Genomic DNA, 18881 nt, shown 5'->3' with positions numbered 1-18881 from the left:
ATGCTTCTCGCTAGGATCGATTCCTGGAGCTCTTCTACATGTATGACGAGGACGGCTACCAGTCCTACTGCGCTGTGTGCTGTGAGGGCAAAGAGCTGCTGCTGTGTAGCAATGCCAGCTGCTGCCGGTAGGCACCCCTTCCCTGGCACCTGCCACGGGTGTTTTTCCATCTCCAGCAGATCCTGGCCTAAGTTCCCTCTAAGCTTCGCAGCTGTGCCGCAGCCTATTAAGCACCGTGCAGGCGCTCGGCTGCGGCGGGGACAGATGCCTCTCCCACAGCCCTTGACCTGACACGATAAGGAGAGGTGCCACTCCCGGCCGTCTCTAGCCCAACCTCTCCCACCTCAGCCCAGGTGCTGCTGCAGGGATAGAGAGCTGGGGGGAGTCTTCTCTCCCAGCTGTAGCCCGGGGCAGCCTGCTTGCCAAATCCCTTATTCCTGGCCCCACTCCAGAGTCTGCATCCCCAGCTGGAGCCCTCACACCCCCACCCCCAGCTTTGAGCCCCTGCCCACACTCCGAACCCCTCGGCCACCCCCGCCACATGAATTTTGTTCTGTGCACCAAGATGGAGGGAACCTGTCACATAACAAAATTAATTCTGCACATGGGTGGGAAAAATTAGAGGGAACACCGAATTCCTGGGGCAGACACTGCAGGGGGACGGGGCTCAGCGCTGCTGGAAAATCTGCCTAGTTGGGTTTTGGTACCTAAATCCAGGTTGAGGATCCATGGGATAAGCAGTCCAATTTGAAAATGTTGGCTTCCAACCTTAATGCATCCCATAGGTGTGGACTAGGACAGGCCGATCAGTGCAGTAATAGGGGCTGAGATTTTCAATGGAGACTGGAGGGAGTTGAAATTCAGTAGGGGCTGGCAGGCTGGCTCCTTTGAAAACTCCAGCCAGAGAAAGGGAGAAGCCACTTAGACATAGTTCAGAGGACACTATTTTAAGCCTCTGTAATACTTCCCAGTGGCTCCTGACTCGCCTTCCCCAGATTGTAACCCAAGGATGTATAGCCTTTCTCTTCACACAGTGTCCAGTGTCGTCTCAGAGTCCAGCTGATCAGACCTGGCTTGTGGACAGCAAGTCCCAGGTGAAAGCACTATGCTCTGGGCCTGACTGTGGTGTGGTGCTCAGCAGACCTGCCTGCCTCATACCTGAGCAGGTCTGTGCACATAGCCCTTAAAGAGAATAGCACATGCCTTGTCCAGTTTGCAGGGGCGTGAATACCCTGGCTGAACACGTAGCTGGGTCATCAGCTCTAAACACCTAGAGATACATGCATTCCACAGTGGTGCCAGAGAAGACCTGGAGACCTACTGTCTCCCTTAAAGATGGGAGAGATGAGAGAATTGGGCTTCATGGTAAGGTCCTGTCCTGGGGAGATTTACAAGCATAATCTTGGAGGTGGAAGGTGGCTCAGTGGAGGAGCCTCTGGAACTCAGTAACCGTTTTCTCCTGGTTTGCACAGGTGCTTCTGTGTCGAATGCTTGGAGGTCCTGGTAGGGCAAGGTACCTCGGCCAAGGCAAAAGAGCAAGAGCCCTGGAGCTGTTACATGTGTCAACCACAGAAGTGGTATGGGGTGTTACAGCGCCGACCGGACTGGAATGTACGGCTGCAAGACTTCTTCACCAGTGACAAAGGACAGGAATATGTAAGGAAATCGACCTGGGGCAGGAGTACAACAGATCACACATGGGGATGGGCGAGAGATACTGAAGGACACTAGCGATGGGGAAGGACATGAGGCTGGGAGTGGGGATTTGTGCAGAACCGTACAGCAGGAGGGTAAGCAGCAGAGAGGAAATATTAGCTATGCATCTAGACATGCAAGTGGAGGAGCAGATCCTCAGCTGGTTTTAGTTGGCCAGTGCACTTCAGTGGAGCCATCGCAGCTTGCCTGAGCTGAGGATGTGCCCCGGGGAGAGCAGCAGAATGGCTGAAGGACAGCAGAATAGGGAGGAGGAATTGAGGCAACAGGGACTGTTTTATCTCTCTGGGTTCTTGTATGTCATCCGTCACTGTGATCTCTGAGTGCTTGAATCCTTTGTGCTGCCTATAAAAGGCAGGTTAGCATCTTCCTGAGAGGTCCTGCTGACTGTCACCTGGGATTATGGGAATCTGATGGATTCTTAAAACCATTCCTCAAAATCCACACTTTTCTGTTAGCATTTGACCCAGTCGTGGTGCCCTCTGCTTTCCTGGCTTGTGTTTTCCTGCACACTCGTCTCCCAAAGCATCTGGGCTCTCCCAAGTTCTCTTGAAGAGAAGCCATCTGAGAGCCACGTAACGACAGGGCGTGGGCCTGGGGCCTGCCTCGTGGAGCATTGAGCTGTTACCCAGAGCAGGGGAGTCCTGCTGCGATAGGAGCATGAGCTCACGCTGATAGTGCTGCCTACTTCATTTCTCTCTCTGTTTAATTGCAGGATGCGCCTAAAATCTACCCGGCGGTCCCTGCAACAGAAAGGAGGTCAATCAGAGTGCTGTCCCTATTTGATGGCATAGCAACAGGTGAGGAGTCAAGAGAGCTTATTTATGAATGACTAACAGTATTAAATACTGTTGATTCATACTGCTCTAGTGCCTGCCATCCATGGAGATGCAAGCCCCTCACAAACCTGAATGAACTCAGCCTCATGGCACCCCACAGTGCTAGGTCATTGTAATCATGCCCATTACACAGATGGGGAAACTGAGGCCTAGAGCAATGACGTGACTTGGCCAAGTTCACACAAAGTGAGCCTGAGGCAGAGCCAGGATTCTCAGTCCAGCGCTTTATCCGCAAAACCGCCCCTTTAAAACTAAATGCGGAGGACAAAGAGTCCAGAATCTGAGTAGCTGTTTTTTCTGCTCAATGAAGGGAAGTTGTGGGAGAGGGCAGGCACATGAGACACAATTGCTGTTGTCCCTTCCATTCACCAGCAGAGCCTGAGTACAGACCCAGCCTGCTTATTAACTGATATGGAGAATGTGAAAGAAAATCAAAGCCAGAGGTTGATGCCAACACTGTGTCTCAGGTAGAGCTGGCTGGAAAACGAGAATTCCAGTTTGCAAAAAAATCGGAGGTTTCAAAATGTCGCTTTAGTTTTGCATTGGAATGAAAATGAGAACTTCCAGAATTTTTCATAAAAAATCATGGAACGGGGAGAGACTGACCCACCACAGAACAGCCAATAGCCTGGTGGGTAAAGCACCCGCCTTGGGGCAGGGAGATGGAAGTGCAAATCCCTTCTCTGAATCAGGCAGAGCTGGGACTTGAACTTGGTTTCCTGCATCCCAGCTGAGTCCCTGCCCACAGGACTGTTTGGGGTGGTGGGGGATGTAATCTATCTATTCCTTTCCTTTCCTTTCCCACACCCCTCTCTCACCCAACCAGAAATTCCATCCTTCGTCTGAGAAACCTTCCCAAGGAAAGTTTCACAGAAACTGACTCTTCCCACAAAAAGCATCTGTTTTGACAAATCACCATTTTCCATCAAAAAAAATTCCCGACCAGCTCTGGTCCCAGGGCTCCGGAGCCTGGAATTAATAACACATCCAGGGCAAGTTCCGTTCTGCTGTATGTAAGATGCAATTCCACTGAAGTCAGTCGAGTTGTGTTTGTTTACACCAGGGCTGGATTCGACCCTGTAATTCAGCTTCACGGTGAAGAACCATGTCATACTCACTAAGTGCAACAAGGGCAGTGTGTCCTCGCACACATTGTATCCTGGGCAAAACCTAGGATGAATTCTTCAGTTACACCCCATATAGGTTCTGCCAAAGTCCAGGACTGGATCTGGATGGGAAATGGATTCTATATTGCCAACTTGAGGAGAGAGAAATGGTGTGTTTGGATCTTAATCTTACCTGGTGACATGCCTTCAGGAAAGGCTAAGTGAGTGCTAACTAGAGCTGCGTAAAACATTCGTGGAGACTCTACACAATAAGCAGCATGTCCTGGGTAATACTGAGGAGGGGGAGCTCTGGGGCGGTATGTCCCCGTTTGGTTTGGCTGAGGAGGCTGGAACAGTTGGGCTTTAGAAAGCAAGGGTCTGATTCTCTGAACTGCTGAGCACCTTTCTTGCCCACCCTGTTCAGGGAGAGGCAAGGGATCTTTGGAGGCTTCCCTTTAAGATGGAGCCCCCAGTGGGGAAATGTCTCCGTGTAGGTGGCTTGACTACTGAAGGTCCAGTTCTGCACACACCTCCCTGGCTGTGCCTCCTCCCCCTGGAGAGAATGAATGGGTACTCCTGGGAGAAGTCCAATGTGTTCTTTGAAGGTATCTCTCCATGGAGAGGATCTTAGACAGGTGCGGGGGAGCTCAGAGGACCAGATTCTGCCACCCTTACTGACATAGAGAAGATCCTTAGTCTGCACTGGCTCATGATGTGCCAGGGTGACAGGGCCGCCCAGAGGATTCAGGGGGCCTAGGGTCTTCGGTGGCGGGGGGGCACCTGCCGCCGAATTGCTGCTGAAGACCTGACACTTCGGCAGTGGATCCCGGGGCGGAAGAACCCCCCTGATGTGAGTCTGCGGGGTACTTTGGCGGCGGGTCCCAGAGTGGAAGGACCCCACCGCCAAATTGCTGCTGAAGTCCCAGAGTGGAAGAAACTCCGGGGGCCCAGGTCCCGCGAGAATTTTCTGGGCCCCCCGGAGCGAGTGAATGACCCCGTGCCAGGGGCCCCGAAAAAGTCTCATGGGGGCCCCTGTGGGACCTGGGGCAAATTGCCCCACTTTCCCCTGCCTCTGGGCAGCCCTGCAGAGTGGCACCGAGTGTGTCTTATGGGCCAGTGGAGGAGGCTGAGGGACTGATAAGAACCACCCAACCAGAACTCAACCTGGGTGTCTTTTCCCCAACAGGTTACCTGGTTCTGAAGGACCTAGGCATTAAAGTGGAGAAATACATCGCCTCTGAGATTTGCGAAGATTCCATTGCTGTGGGAACTGTCCGACATGAAGGGAACATCACATACGTGCACGATGTCAGGAACATAACCAAGAGAAACGTGAGCATAACCAAGAGAAATGTGTTCCACGGAAGGGCTGGCGAACACACCTGCCACGCCCAGGGGGATTTACTTAATTTACTACTGAAAAGGAGAACTGGGAGCTGAGTGTGCAGACCTGTGATACAGTTGTTGTTGTGCCCGCAGTGGCATGTACTTTAATGGGAGAGGACTGCTACCTGGTGTTCACTGACCCTGAACCCGATTGTCTGTCTTAGATTGAGGAATGGGGTCCTTTCGACTTGGTGATTGGTGGAAGCCCCTGTAACGATCTCTCTATTGTGAATCCTGCCAGAAAGGGTCTGTATGGTAAGACTGTTCGTTTGTTTCTGGAGGGGCGTGGTGGCTAATGGGGAATGGAACATTTCACCTCTAACCCCCTGGTTCATATCCAGCCGGGTTTGGTACTGGCCACAAAATTCTACCGTCTGGTCTGGTGACTGTTTGATGGTTTCTGGGAAATGACTTGGTGTCTCATTCCAGTTCCTGGTGGACAGAAGTCTAAAACTACCACCACCGTAAATGGCATTAATCTGTTCCCCAATTGGCACCTGCTTTAGGGAGGTCCAGGACTGAATGGACCGTGGAGACTGAGCTTGTCTAACCTCTGGAAGGGGTCCCACGGCTAGTTCAGGGTGGAGGCGCATTCGCAGCACTGTGTGAAGGGAGCTCTTGTTGTTCCTGCCTGTGCTGTTGCTGTTCCAGGAGATGAGAGTCTCTCTCTTCTCTTTGGGCTACGGTAAGACCTCACAGTCTTATACATTCCCTGTTGCAGAAGGCACTGGAAGGCTGTTCTTCGAGTTCTATCATCTCCTCAATTACGCCCGTCCCAAGGTAGGGGAGGAGCGCCCCTTCTTCTGGATGTTTGAGAATGTCGTGGCCATGAGAGTCAATGATAAAAGGGACATTTCTCGATTTTTGGAGGTAGGAGTCACTGGGGGCCATTCCCCGCATTCCTGCTCTGCAGACAAGGCAGGCTCTTGCATCCTTCATGTGCTTTGTCATAGAATGTATCTTATAAATCAGCCTAAGGATGATGCTGGGGTGTAAGAATATGTATGAGCGGTGGTTGTATAGGGACCCGAGGTTAAAAAGCTCAAACAAAACAATTGGGGAGGAAGGATGTTCCAGAGGATGATTCACAGAGCTGGGAATTGGCACATATATGTTCTATTCCTGGCCCTGCTTCAGGTTTCCTCTCTGACGTTGAGCAAATGGCTTCCCCGCTCTGTGCCTCAGTTTTCCCATCTGTAAAATAGGATTAATAGTTCTTAGCAATCTGGCAGGAGGATTGTGAGTGTCCGTTCATTAGTGTAAAGTGCTTTGATATTTCCAGCTGAAAGGTTTTAGGGAAGTACAAAGCATTAACTCTCACCATAACAAAGACGGTGCTATAGATGAGGCTGCAACTTCTGTGGCATCATTTGCAGCCTATTGCATGTTGTAAGAGTCTCTACCTAGGAGGATAATTCTGTCCCTGACCCAAAGTAATGAACAGTGAGAGACTGGAATTTGATCAACATGTATCGTTATTATTCATTTGTATTGCTTTGGTGCCTAGGATTCCTAGTTCTGGATCAGGACCCCATTGCGCTAGGCCCTGTAAGCACGCAGAACAAAAAGACATTTATACTGGCTCCCTCTCAGAGGATCTACTGAGTTTTTAAAATTGCATGTAGTGGAGAAGGCACTTGCCATGCTGGCCATTGGCTTCAGGGAGCTGGAGGATGCTGCTTCAGCCCTGGCCACTGCCGCATTGGACTTCAGGGAGCTGGAGGATGCAGCAGCAGGACTTTGAAATTTAAGGTCCTATATGTAGGCCTTTTAAGGCCTTGTTCATTGGCTGTCTGAGGAGCAAGGCAGTTTGCCAGACATCTCCATGCAGTGAGATGATTTGGAACGCGGCTGGAGGTGGCTGCAGTTAGTGCTGGATGGTACGGTTTGTGCTGGCCACAGGTGCTTCTCTTTAATCTTTTCCCTTTTTCTATCTTGGAATGCAGTGCAACCCAGTTATGATCGACGCCATCAAGGTATCAGCTGCACACAGAGCACGCTATTTCTGGGGCAACCTGCCTGGGATGAACAGGTAACTCTTCTATTTGTGACGCTCTCCTGGTTCTTTCCTCCTCTGCACCATGTGCAGCTCCTGGGAGCCAATGAGATTCGTTAGCCTGCGACCCCACAGCCCTTAGTGGAGCTCAGTTATCTTCCTAACAATGGTTCTGTTTCTGCATTGCACTTACCGTTAGCAATTATGAGAATCTGGAAAAAATTGTAGAGTTTGGGTCTGATCCAAAGCCCGTTGAAGTCAATGGGACCCCTCCCTGGATAGCAGGGTGGACTGGCTCAGGCCCTTCATGCAGTTTGCTGAGCTCTGGTAGGAATTTCAAACTCATTATCCTCTGTCCTAATGGGTTGCTGCAGCAAACTATTGGACTGCTGACGGGACAGTGAGTAATCTGAATTCCCCTCTGCCACCACACAGGGCACTTGGTTTCCCTTGCACAGTGCTGTAAGACTGGGATCCATGCTCAGCCAGCACTCTGGGTTTGATATGTTTAACAGACCTTGTGATAAATGTACCCGGTTCTCTTAAGCAGAACACTCCCGTTTCCATGAGTTGGAGATTCTCTTGCCTCTACAGATACCGTTCAGTGTTTCCAATCGCACATGCACAGTTGCCTTTTCAGAAGGCAACCGACAGTCCAGTTCTCTATGGACCAAATCCCACCACTGTGAGTGGCACTGACTTCCCTTCCCCATGCTGACAGCCTCAGCATAAGGGAACAAGGGTTTGGATGGGCCGTAGAGATCAAACTAATCTCTTCGTCCAGGAGATGGTCCATCCAGGGCAGTAGTGAGGCCCATTTGCAGGGCAACATGGGGGAAAGCTGGCATTGTTGCAGTCTAAACTGTAGCTTTCTGAGGATGAACAGAGGCTCCACTCTCCCTGAGCCTTCTGACCAGCTCCTTTCACCACCGCCAAATTCACTGGAACAAGTTATAATAAAATGACATTGCAATTAAATAAAATGATGCAAATAGTGACCTGTTAACCAGAGATTCCTAGCAATGGCAGATGGAATTTTCACACATCAAAATTCTCAGTAAGTAAATAGAGACAAAAAGAAACCAATGGAATCCCTTATGGATTTCTGAACTTTATATGCTTGATTGCAGTCGAATTGCAGATATGTTTAAGAATTATAAAAACTTAAAGCTGCACCTGATGGAAGTAGGCTTTTGAAAAGTGAAAGAGAAGCTCCATGGCTTCTGTTACAACTGCATTTTGAAAATCGTAGTTGCAGTTTAATTTGTTTGTAACTGAGCATAGAGATTAAAGCATGAGGGCTCGGTGTCCCACTAAGGTGGGTTTGGGGTCACATTTTCAAAAGTGACTAAGTCCCGTTTTCAGAATCGATGGGTACTTAGGAGTCAAGTCCCTTTGACTTTTAATGAGACGTGGGGTCCTAAGGATCTTTTGAAAGTGGGACTTCGGCACACTTGAAAATGTTACCCACGAAAATCTATTGAGAGCTTTGCAGAACACAGCTAATTAAATGAGGCTAACTGTACTAGCTGTTATTGCTATTTGAGCTGCTTCTATTCATTTAAAATTGTCAGGTATCCAGGACAGCTGTAACAGGATAAAACCTATAGTGGTTGCTGTGTAGTTGTAGCTGTGTCGGTCCCAGGGTGTTAGAGAAACAAGGTGGGTGATGTAATGTCTTTCATTGGACCAGCTTCTCAAAAGCTTGTCTCTCTCTTCAACAGAAGTTGGCTCAATAAAAGATAAAGATCTTACCTGCCTCACCTTGTCTCTCTCATCACTTAGGCTATAATTTTTTAAAATGTTTCCTTCAGGCTATTGAGAGAGAGACTGTCAATGACGCACCATAATTTTATTGTTATGGATCATTCCCAGACCCTTTAATCATTTCTGATCACATCATGATGTGTCTGATGGATAGGGGCAGCCACTGTAAGTTGCGTAACTATTGTACGATGCCTGAAACAAGTGAACTCTGCAAAGAGCCAGCACTAGCAGCCTGTAAAGGGGTGCGGTTGGTTTTGTAATATGGCTGACCTCAGCCAATGAAGTTGAACAAGGGCATGTGCAATGGCATTATAATGTGGTTGAAGAGGCAGGTATGGTCTGGAGCTAGAGAGGGAGAGAGGCACTGGTCCTCTCTGGAAAGCTTGGTATGAGAGAGATCCACAGACGACCTGGGAGCTGCGTATTCAGACAGCTGGCAGCACACTGCAAGGAGAGGGGTAACAGCTCCATTCTGTAAGCCTGAGCTCCAGTGAAAGCAGCCTCTGAGCTGGGTTCCTGGGTGGTCCTACATTTGAAGGAAACAGCTTATTTGTTCTCTTGGAAGAAGCACTCAGTTGTTACCTTTACTTTGAAGAACATGGTGGTTCAAATTGACTTGCTAGCTGGACCCAGAGCTCCGTACTGTGTGGGATATTTGTAAGTAGATTATATGCTCTTGCATCATCTAATAAATAGGCATGTTCATTAAAGCCTCTTAAGTAGTCAAGAAATGTGAATCTGCGTTTGAGCATCAGGGGGCTTCACCACTGGACCACTCATTTTTCTGGTTATATTTCTCAAGCTGCCGGCCCTCACTGACATTGTCTCACAACCTCCCTCTTCATCTGTGCCTGCCATTTTAAGGTGGGAAATGAACTGATATAAGAGGCCGGGGTACAGTTGCTAGGGGTGGCACAGAAAGCACATGCACAAATTCTAGTAATCAGTTGCCAGATTTGTTGTGCAGGTTATTCCTCTTCACACATGGATCTTCAACAGTCCCACTGTCTTTACAAAAAGCCCAATAGGCCAGTAGGTCTTTCTTGGATTTTTTTCAAAGTCAAAAATATTTTTCCATTTCTTACAACTATAATTTAAAGAACAAAACCAGAATTCCCGGCCAGCCGTTAATGTCATGTTTCCCCCATGACCTCTCTTAGTTCTTCTCTCTTTTGGGAGGTTTCTGGATTCTGTTGCCTCTTGTGCATAAAGCTTGCTTATGCTGAGCAGGGCTGTGTGGGGCTTTCACAAAGGCTGTTCACATGTATGAAATGATGATAATGGTGAGGCTTTATTTTCACCCACTTGACTTGCAGTCTGGGATTACATTTGATTTTCACCTTTTCTTTAAATGATGCCGCATTCCCTGCTACAGCAGAGGAAGCAGTGAATTTTGCACAAAAGATAAGCTTGGTGGAGGACTAGAGAACAGAGTTAATTGTAGAGTTTAGAGTGTAATGAGCTTTGCCTGTTCTCAGGCCTCTGGTAGCTTCCAGGACTGATAGAGTTGAGCTTCAGGACTGCCTGGAGTACAGTAGGATAGCAAAGGTAAGACTTGCTGTTCTATCCTTTCCCTTGCCTTCCTTGGGGCAGCCTGCTGTTTCTCAGCTTGCCATGAATACCACTTACTCGGGGGTCAGGCACCTCCTGGGGCTCCATCATGTAATACTGCATGCTGTAATAAGGGATGTCCTGTCTGTCTGGTGGATGCTCTAATTGATTTACTCTCGAGGATTCTCTGCTTTCTCCTGGACTTGAGGATATTCTTTCTCATTTCAACCCTAATGAGGGATTTCTCTGTGATTCTAACCTCTCTCTCCCTCCCTCCCTCTCCCACACCTCCCTTCCTTTTTCCTCTGTTCTGAGTTGTGGATCTGGTGAGACAGATGGTGCTGGACTTCTGTCTTGTTCATAGGGGCTTTCTGTTGAGGTATTGTCCACACACAAATGAAGCCCAGAGCCAAGTGTTTGGCTGTAACTGTGGGGACGTAACGCCATATGGAGCAGGCCTGGTTAATGGGCACACACCCTGGCCTGCTACTTTCCCTTGTTTCCTACATGCCAACGCTATTCCTACAGGAGCCACAAATTGCTGCTTTCCCTCTGGATCTCTGTATAGATATTTTTAATTCTTGGGAGCTATGGATTTCAGAGCCCAGATAAAGTAGCTCTATCCGTTTCCATATACATTTCCCCCCCCCACCCCAAATACCTTCTTCTGTGAGTGCAACCACCTCTCTTAAGAGCTGACGTGCTGATGGTTGCAGAATCTGTTGCTGGCATCTGATGCATATTGGTATAAATACTAAAAGTGCTGGCATGCAAAATCCCTGCTCCTTCCTTTTATCATTCCCTGCCTGGATCAGCCCTGTTCTCAGTAGGAGGTCTCTGCAGGGCAGCCCACAGAACATCCGTTTGATCCCTAAGACTAAACCCAGAAGTTCACGTCAACTCTTGTTGTTTTGTTCTTCAGTTGAGAAAAGTGCAAACCATAACGACTAAATCCAACTCCCTCAGGCAGGGGAAAAGCATGCAGCTCCCAGTGCTCATGAATGGGAAAGAAGACAATTTGTGGTGCACTGAATTAGAAAGGTGAGCGTCACTACCATGGGGTGGCTCAGAGAGAGGTGGAGGGATGGGAGAGGTGAAAAAAAAGGTAGAACCACACGCTCAGGGCACGTCTGTAGGGAGAGTCAGTGCATATCAGGCTGGAGTGTAAATCCACAGCACTGCAGCCTGCTGTGAACTAACTGGCCATGTGGCTCTTGTTACTGTGAGCAAAGGTACCTTGGAGCGCGTTGACCTACTGCTGTTCAGATCAAAGCGGACTATGGAACTTTTAGTGCACAGTAGCAGGGTCCATCTGGCCACGCCCTTAAAGCCTTGTGCATCTGCCAGCTCTTCCCATGGGAGTCTATGATGGAGTTCACTGGCTCTTCAGGGTGAGACGCCAAGAGGGCAAGGCCGTGGTCCAGAAGCCCCCTGCCTTAAATTGGTTCCTGGAAAGGAAACACTTCTCCAGCATACATGGGAGGGAGGTATGAAGTGTGCATGGGAGGTGGCCTTTTCTAACCTGGCAGTTCCTCAGCAAGAAGCAGAATCTGTTGACCCTCCTTGGAAGGGGCATAGGAGTTTACACTGCAGGCTCCCTGGCTTGTCACTAAAGGCTATGGCCCAACAAGGGGGACTTCTCAATGGTTTGTAGACTATGCAGCAAGCAACAGCAAAAGGAAGCCTACAGTTTAATGACTGAAAGAGCCCCCAGCCCTGATCCCTGGACAGAGAGGTCTTGGATGTGTCATCTGGTTCTTTCATACCCCCTTCCCTGGTTATGTTTTAAATAAAGCTGGCAGCCCAGGAAAGGGTAATTTGTTAATCAGACCATCCAGGGTCTCTCTGTCAGCCGGAACAGCTGGGCTCTGCTGTGGGGATGCTCCCAGTGGAATTAGTCCATGCATGTGTTGGCGGAATGTGCTTCTTCTTTCGTTTAGGGGGATTCCAAAGTTCAGTTCTTGTGGAAACTGGTTTTCATGTTGTGCAGTGATTCTCCAGTACCCGACACATGTGTTTGAGCTCTTCAGGCAAGTGATTGGATATATTCACTTGCCTTGTGTTTCAGTGGACAGCAGTAATAATACTAATGCTAGAAACCGCCATTAAGAGAAATACATTACTGCACTTCAGTCAAGTGCGACAGTCTTGCATTTCACCTGACTGATGGCACATCAGGGCTTTTCAGTATGACAAGAGCCCAGTGCTGTGTTTCAGAGAAGAGGGATTATCTCTGCCTTTCAGTAATATAAGCGAACCAAGATCATAGAGTACTTTTCCCTCCATGAATCTAACAGTAGTGTGGATCACTAGATTTCAGCATCTGAATGGAAGCTGAAAAACCCCTTAAACCTGAGTTAGGTTTGTGAAAATCATGAGTATGGAAGAGTGCGAGAGCCACTGGAAACATAAAAGCCATACCAGAATAATGTGACTAGACAAACATTCACAGATGGGTGCAGAAGTGATTTTTCAGGATACAGATCTCTACAGGAAAGAAAAAATATGTAGCATGTATGGAACACTCAGCTTCAATGAGAGAAGGGCCAGGGTTTGGGGACCAGATTTGTAAAAGGGGGAGGGGGGCTTCTTTAATGTGAGTGTAGCATGTACCTACAATGGAAGTGTGGGCACAAATCAGAGAGAGGCTTGAAGACCCTCACTGAGGCCTTGGCTACACTGGTGCTTTACAGCGCTGCAACTTTCTCAGGGGTATGAAAAAAACACCCCTCTGAGCGCAGCAAGTTACAGCGCTGCAAAGCGCCAGTGTAAACAGTGCCCCAGCGCTGGGAGTGCGGCTCCCAGCGCTGCAAGCTAATCCCCACAGGGAGGTGGAGTACCTGCAGCGCTGGGAGAGCTCTCTCCCAGCGCTGGCGCTGCGACCGCACTCGCACTTCAAAGCGCTGCCGCGGGACCGCTCCCGCGACAGCGCTTTGGAGTTTTGAGTGTAGCCAAGCCCCTAGACTTCCAGTGCAGACTGTGGGCAGACACTGTGCCCACAGAGTGGGAGTCTGGGCCTCATCCCTGTGGAAATGCGCCCCTTAGTGAGACAAAACAGTGACCAGCGCAAGAGACACCGTGTGGAAATAATGCCTTGAGGCTGTGCAAGGGCACTCCATCCTAACTGTGTGTCATACGGGTGGAGAGCGCTGTCTCCGTGACAACGCAGAAGTGAGCATAGGTGAGACATTGGCTTTGCTACTGCAAAGAGCCACAGGCCAAAACTCCTTCAATGCAGGAGCTGTATAGTGGGCGTGGGAATCCCTCCCCTGGAACACCCAGAGAACCCATGCACAAAGCCCAGTACCATGGGCAATGCATAGGGTCAGGGTTCTGGCCCTCAGGAATAACCCTCTGACTTCAAGGACAAGACGTCATCCAAGGGTAACTGCTATTCTAAAAGCTCCTCGTCTCTGCCTTCCCCCTGCAGGATTTTTGGCTTCCCCCTTCACTACACAGATGTGTCCAACATGGGGCGTGGAGCTCGTCAGAAGCTACTTGGGAGATCGTGGAGTGTCCCGGTCATTCGGCACCTGTTTGCCCCACTCAAGGATTATTTTGCCTGTGAATAGCAGGGATTCCCTTGTCTCTTCTGGTAAAGACGCACTAGCTCAACTGCCTGTGTGGGAGAGGGAAGGAAGAGAACAGCCCACAAGCTCCATTACTTGGTAGGAAATGGTCCCCTAAGCCACACGCTTTGGGAAGGAAGTGTGCCCCTGCAGGGAGAGCGTAGGAAACTTTCTTTAACCAAAGAACCTGTTAGGGTGACTTTTTCAAAGGGACAGAAGACAATGAATGCTCTTTAGAAAATACCGAACATAGAATCTAGCTTACTCCACCCAGGAGAGTGGAGGTATGGTGGGTGAGACCACTGTGTTTCACACAGAGCATAACCATTCCATTTTACTGTACAATTGAAAAGTAGCGATTCAGAGGCTGGGTGGTGAAAGCCACTGGCTGGCGTGCTGCAACCATACTTGAAATAGGTAGAGACAAGGCTTTTGTGGGGAAAAAAAACAGCCTCTCAAAACAGTTGCTTAGAAATCAGAACAGTAGCCAGGGGTACAAAGAACCCGGTCAGGTTACATACACTGAACAAACCAGGTTACATACAAGAACCAAATAGCTTTTTACATTTTTTTAAATTTGTTAAAGTTTAATTTTGTTTTTAAACTTTTGTTGCTGCTTTAAGGCATTACATGAGAATGTGGAAATTCCTAGACGTGAATGTAGCTGAAACTGAACTGTGAGGTGATAGAATTACTGTTCTAGTTAGAGCTAAAGAAATGTTGTTGTTTGTGTTTGGCTGTAGTTTTACCAATATTCACTCCTTCCTTTTTAAAACATTCTTCTAATTTTTACATTAAGAACAGCTGAACAGCTAGAAAGGTAAAACATTCATCAGTTTCTGGAGGGTTTGGGCACCAAATCCAAACGGAAAATGTTCTCTTAACGTTTTGCAAACAAATGTGCTGAAATGGGCAGGAAGGGGCAGCACTCTTGTTCAATGCTGGGTTGTTTTGGTTTTTTTTTTTTTTTTTTTTTTAAACCTCAAAACTTTATTTTTAGTAGCAGTTTTATAAACGTGAACAGTGTTGCCCACACAGTGTTGCCCAATCCTGATCCCACTAAGTCACCAGGAGTGAAATCCTGGCCCCATTGAAGTCCATGGCAAGACTCCCGTTGACGTCAGTGCAGCCAAGATTTCACCCTAGGAATTTTGCCCTGGGCTTTGGCCTGAATCTTCTCCTGGTTTAGTCAGTGGTGCTTTTGTTTCTGACTACAGTGGGGCTGGAGCAGGCCTGTGTTAACAGAAAAGGGAATCCTCCTGCCATGGAGTAAACTCTCAACACCCCTCCTCCTCCTCCTCTGGGAGAGTCAGTTTTTATTATAAAGTCAATCAGACAGATTCCCACTGTTCTTATGTCATCTGCCATCCCTGCACATACAGCTAATGTCTGTTAAGAAGCATAGAGGGACATATTTTTACTCTATTTGCCCGCCCACAGGCACAAAATGGTGTGCACATAGGTGGGACAGCTGGGCCTCCACCTGCACCAGCTGTATGCATGGCCCTGGCCTTTGCAGGTGCAATCACCTACCCATTGTGAAGTGGATGATGCCCTTTGCTGAGTTGGGTTTGACCCGGGTTGTAAATCTGGCTTCAGGCTGAACAACCAAATATGGATCTAGCGCCACTGGAACCTTCCTGTCTAATCCACTGCCATGCTCTCAGAAAGGGACGTCCCAGTCAGGCCTGGCCATCATGATGGTGGCTAGGGCAGACCTGCCCCAGCGCCTTGCTGAGGGCCTCACCTTCCTTCCTGCCTTTACTGGAAAAAAACAAACATTTGAAATGTTGAAAGAAAGTCCCAAGACTGACTAGCACTCGCTGGATCCTGAATCGGATAAAGCCTGGACCCAAAGATTTCAGCTATCAAATACAGTAACCATGGGCCGGGTAAGCTAGTGTGTAGGGCTGTTTTGCATATTGTACATATACCGTGATGAACAGTCTTTCTCACAGATCTACTAATGACACAGGACCCTTTGATAGGAAGTCAGACTTTTTTCCCCACAGAGCTTCCCCTAAAAGTGGCACCCTCATGTGCATATTGCCATGCTTTGAAACAATCTAGGACTCCAGCTCCTCTGTCTTCTCCTAGCTCTGTTCTTCACTCCAAACAGTGGCCCCAGTGAAGTGAAGCACTTTTTATGCTCATGCTCAATAGAGCACATGTGCTTCTAGGAGTGCTTTGCTGAATTGCATTAAGTTTTGCTATATCTGATTTGAGTGAAAGCAAATGCCATTGTATCTAGGAAAAGGCTCAAGCAAGAGACAGACCAATGGACTCTGGATAGTGGTTGGAAAGGCTTCCATTTCTAGATTAAGAGAAGCCTCTGTCTCCTATGGCAAAGTAAACATTGGCCTGGCCCCCCAGACAATCTTGCAGGCATTGTGAAAAGCTAGGCAAACAGAAGTCTTTCTGCATTGTGCTCAGCAGCATTCCTAAAGGGCAGCCTCCACATTAACAAGGATCCTTGAGAAATGAGAGCGTCCCTCCCTCTGCTCCTTCTGCTCCTCCTTGATAGCAGGAGACCCCTGTGTATTTCCTTCCCGGTCCTAGAAGAGGGCATCATCCCCAGTGGATGAAGACTCTCATGTTTCCCCTCCTTTCATGGTGTAGCTTACCCTGTGTCGAGCTGTTTTTGCAGATTGTTTCCCACCTCCAACCGCAGCTGCAGCCTGCCTCCTCTCGATGCCCAGGCCGAGAGTCTGTTGGGAACTGACAGCAGGGGGAAGCAGGTCACAGCCATGGGAGACAGGTTTTCCCACAGAGGAGAGGAGAGACTGAGTAGCGCTGTCCTCTCAGTCCTACTCAGTTGCACTTGGAAACCCTGTCAGTTAGCTGTTCCCAGGTGACCTCCGCTTGAGAATGCTCTGACTTCCAAAACACTGAAGAAAAACCAAGCAGTGCTCTCCTGTGTGCTACCTCCATTCTTCCTAAGCAACTCAGGGACAAGCAGCAGCCTATCATCTCCCTTTGTCATCTCACACCCATAAACTATACAGATGTGACTCAGGAGACACATGGGGCCAGATTTTCAAGTGATGTAGGTGTTCGAAATGCTCTTCTCACCTGAGCATGCAACTGACAAGTCTGCACACAGTAATGCACATGCAGCTAGCTAATTGGGTGCCTCTGTGTGCAAAGTTGGAGGAACTCCACATGTATTTGCATGCCTACCTCGACTGAAACTCTTGAGCCAAAAGCTAAACTCTGAACCCTAAACCTGTTCTGGACCTGATTAGAACACTAATTCCTCATCTCCGCCCTAGTTTACTGTAATGTGAAAGCATTTTATAGTCCCTGAGCTCCAAGGGGGTGGACCGCAGAACCCCACAGAGAAAAACAGAGTTTTGCATGTTTGCTGGAGTCTGCCTACATGGAGCTCATGGCAGAACTGAGACTTTAGATTCAAATGAGATAAGAAGATTACAAAATCCCCATGTGAGTCCTCCATTTATTTTAGCCTTTGACCTTTTTTCAGACTGGATTAACACACACAACCTCAACTCAGCTTTATCTTTGAATTCTCTATCCCAGTTTTTATATCCTTCCCTTCCTTATCAAAAGAAAAATAAATACAAAACAGAAGATTTGGAAAGCAGACAAAGATTAGGAAAAGAGGAATAAGAGTTGTCTTGGCATCAAATTTACATGAAAAATTGTAATCTTCCACAAAATATTTTTTTCCTGTTAAATCTGCCTTTTATTACATGTTTATACAAATGCTTTCAGGAGAGAGCTGCATTTCAGGAATGCTATTTTAATGATTCTTAAAGGCCTTTTACTGTCATTGGTGCTATTTTTTTAGACTAAGGATTTTAATGTCAAAACTTTTGTGGGTGATCTTTTAAAATCATGACAAGCTTGTGTTTTTGTTGTGTTGCAATAATTCATGTTACCTGTAAAATTGGCCTAGTACCAAAGTATGAAAAATCAAAACTGTGCCTTGTCTAAACAGTTTACTCATTTTCTTGTGGAAAAGAAGAAAGATCAATGCCCAGAGTTTACCTTAACTTTTATCACAGTTTAATTAAAATCAGTATTTCTGTATGAGTGGACAATTTTTTTTTTAAACAGAAACAAGAGAAAGGAAAAAATCAGTATGGTGCTGGGAAATGGTGGTGATGAGAAATGTGCTTAAAATTAGTTAGCTGTCCACTTAGTATTCTCTTCATGTGAGTAGAAGCACTATTACCACACCCACAGGAGTATCCACTAAGCATCTTCAACACCTCGCTGAGGTGATCAGAACCACGGTTCCTAGAGCTATCTAGCGGTTTGGTTTAGCTAGAAGGTTCCCACTTAGAATGAAATCTAATTGAGGCAGAAGGCCAGCACATGGGCCCACACACCATTAAAATCCTGCTGCAGGCATAAGAAAGACTTAAGGGGTTCCTAGAGCTTGCACTGGCCCTCTGCAAAGGGGCATGTATCACAGTATGAGTCAGTGGGACCGCCACATCAATAAGGTGATGCAGGATCAGGCTGTAGCTTGAATCCTGAAGTGCTGAATCTCTCACCTTAAAATGAAGGGTGTTCTTTTTGCAGGAGTGAGCCCATAGGAAGCCAGAAGCATGAGCTGTTCTCCAAAGAACTGTTGTCTTGAGACTCAGCTGTACATTAAGCATCTTCTTGCTGATGAAATCCTGTAGCAAGAAGCATCATCTCTACAGCTATAGTGTCTACTATTCACCATAGCTCAGCCTTATAATGGAGCCTGTGGTGTTCTGTCCATTAAGCCATGGAGAGCTTGTGTTTAATTATTAAATTATTTCTTATTTCTCACATTATGTAACATAGCAACACGAGCCTCCTGTTGGCTGAAGCCTGCCACTCAGTTCTGCCCCTGCAAGCCAAGGCCTCGTCATCGACAATGTAGTCTAACCTTTGGTCTCTGCAGCCCACCTCACATCCTTGCATAACAATAACAGCTGCTCAGTTCCGTTCCCTG

General features: G+C 47.9%; 1 protein-coding gene across 7 annotated transcripts in view; it reads left to right on the top strand.

Annotated features, from left to right (window-relative positions):
• The window catches only part of DNMT3B (DNA methyltransferase 3 beta), a 49280-nt gene extending 31320 nt beyond the window's left edge, over positions 1 to 17960 (top strand). For 4 of the 7 annotated variants that reach the window (XM_030533423.1, XM_030533424.1, XM_030533426.1 and 1 more), the window contains 10 exons: positions 15 to 127; positions 1473 to 1656; positions 2429 to 2513; positions 4845 to 4990; positions 5209 to 5299; positions 5766 to 5914; positions 6991 to 7076; positions 10286 to 10355; positions 11281 to 11399; positions 13789 to 17960. In XM_030533423.1, the coding sequence (XP_030389283.1) occupies positions 15 to 127; positions 1473 to 1656; positions 2429 to 2513; positions 4845 to 4990; positions 5209 to 5299; positions 5766 to 5914; positions 6991 to 7076; positions 10286 to 10355; positions 11281 to 11399; positions 13789 to 13930 (1185 nt within the window). In that variant the 3' untranslated portion in view covers positions 13931 to 17960. Of the gene's footprint in view, positions 1 to 14; positions 128 to 1472; positions 1657 to 2428; positions 2514 to 4844; positions 4991 to 5208; positions 5300 to 5765; positions 5915 to 6990; positions 7077 to 10285; positions 10356 to 11280; positions 11400 to 13788 lie in introns of those variants that run through there. The other 3 variants (XM_030533427.1, XM_030533425.1, XM_030533428.1) reach the window with 3 other exon arrangements.
• The last annotated feature ends 921 nt before the right edge of the window (positions 17961 to 18881 follow it).

The sequence above is a fragment of the Gopherus evgoodei genome, chromosome 14 (genome assembly GCF_007399415.2).
Source record: "Gopherus evgoodei ecotype Sinaloan lineage chromosome 14, rGopEvg1_v1.p, whole genome shotgun sequence".
NCBI classification, from domain to species: Eukaryota; Metazoa; Chordata; order Testudines; family Testudinidae; genus Gopherus; species Gopherus evgoodei.
The sequence above is the reverse complement of the archived record's forward strand: the minus strand, read 5'-3'. Positions and strand labels throughout refer to the sequence as shown.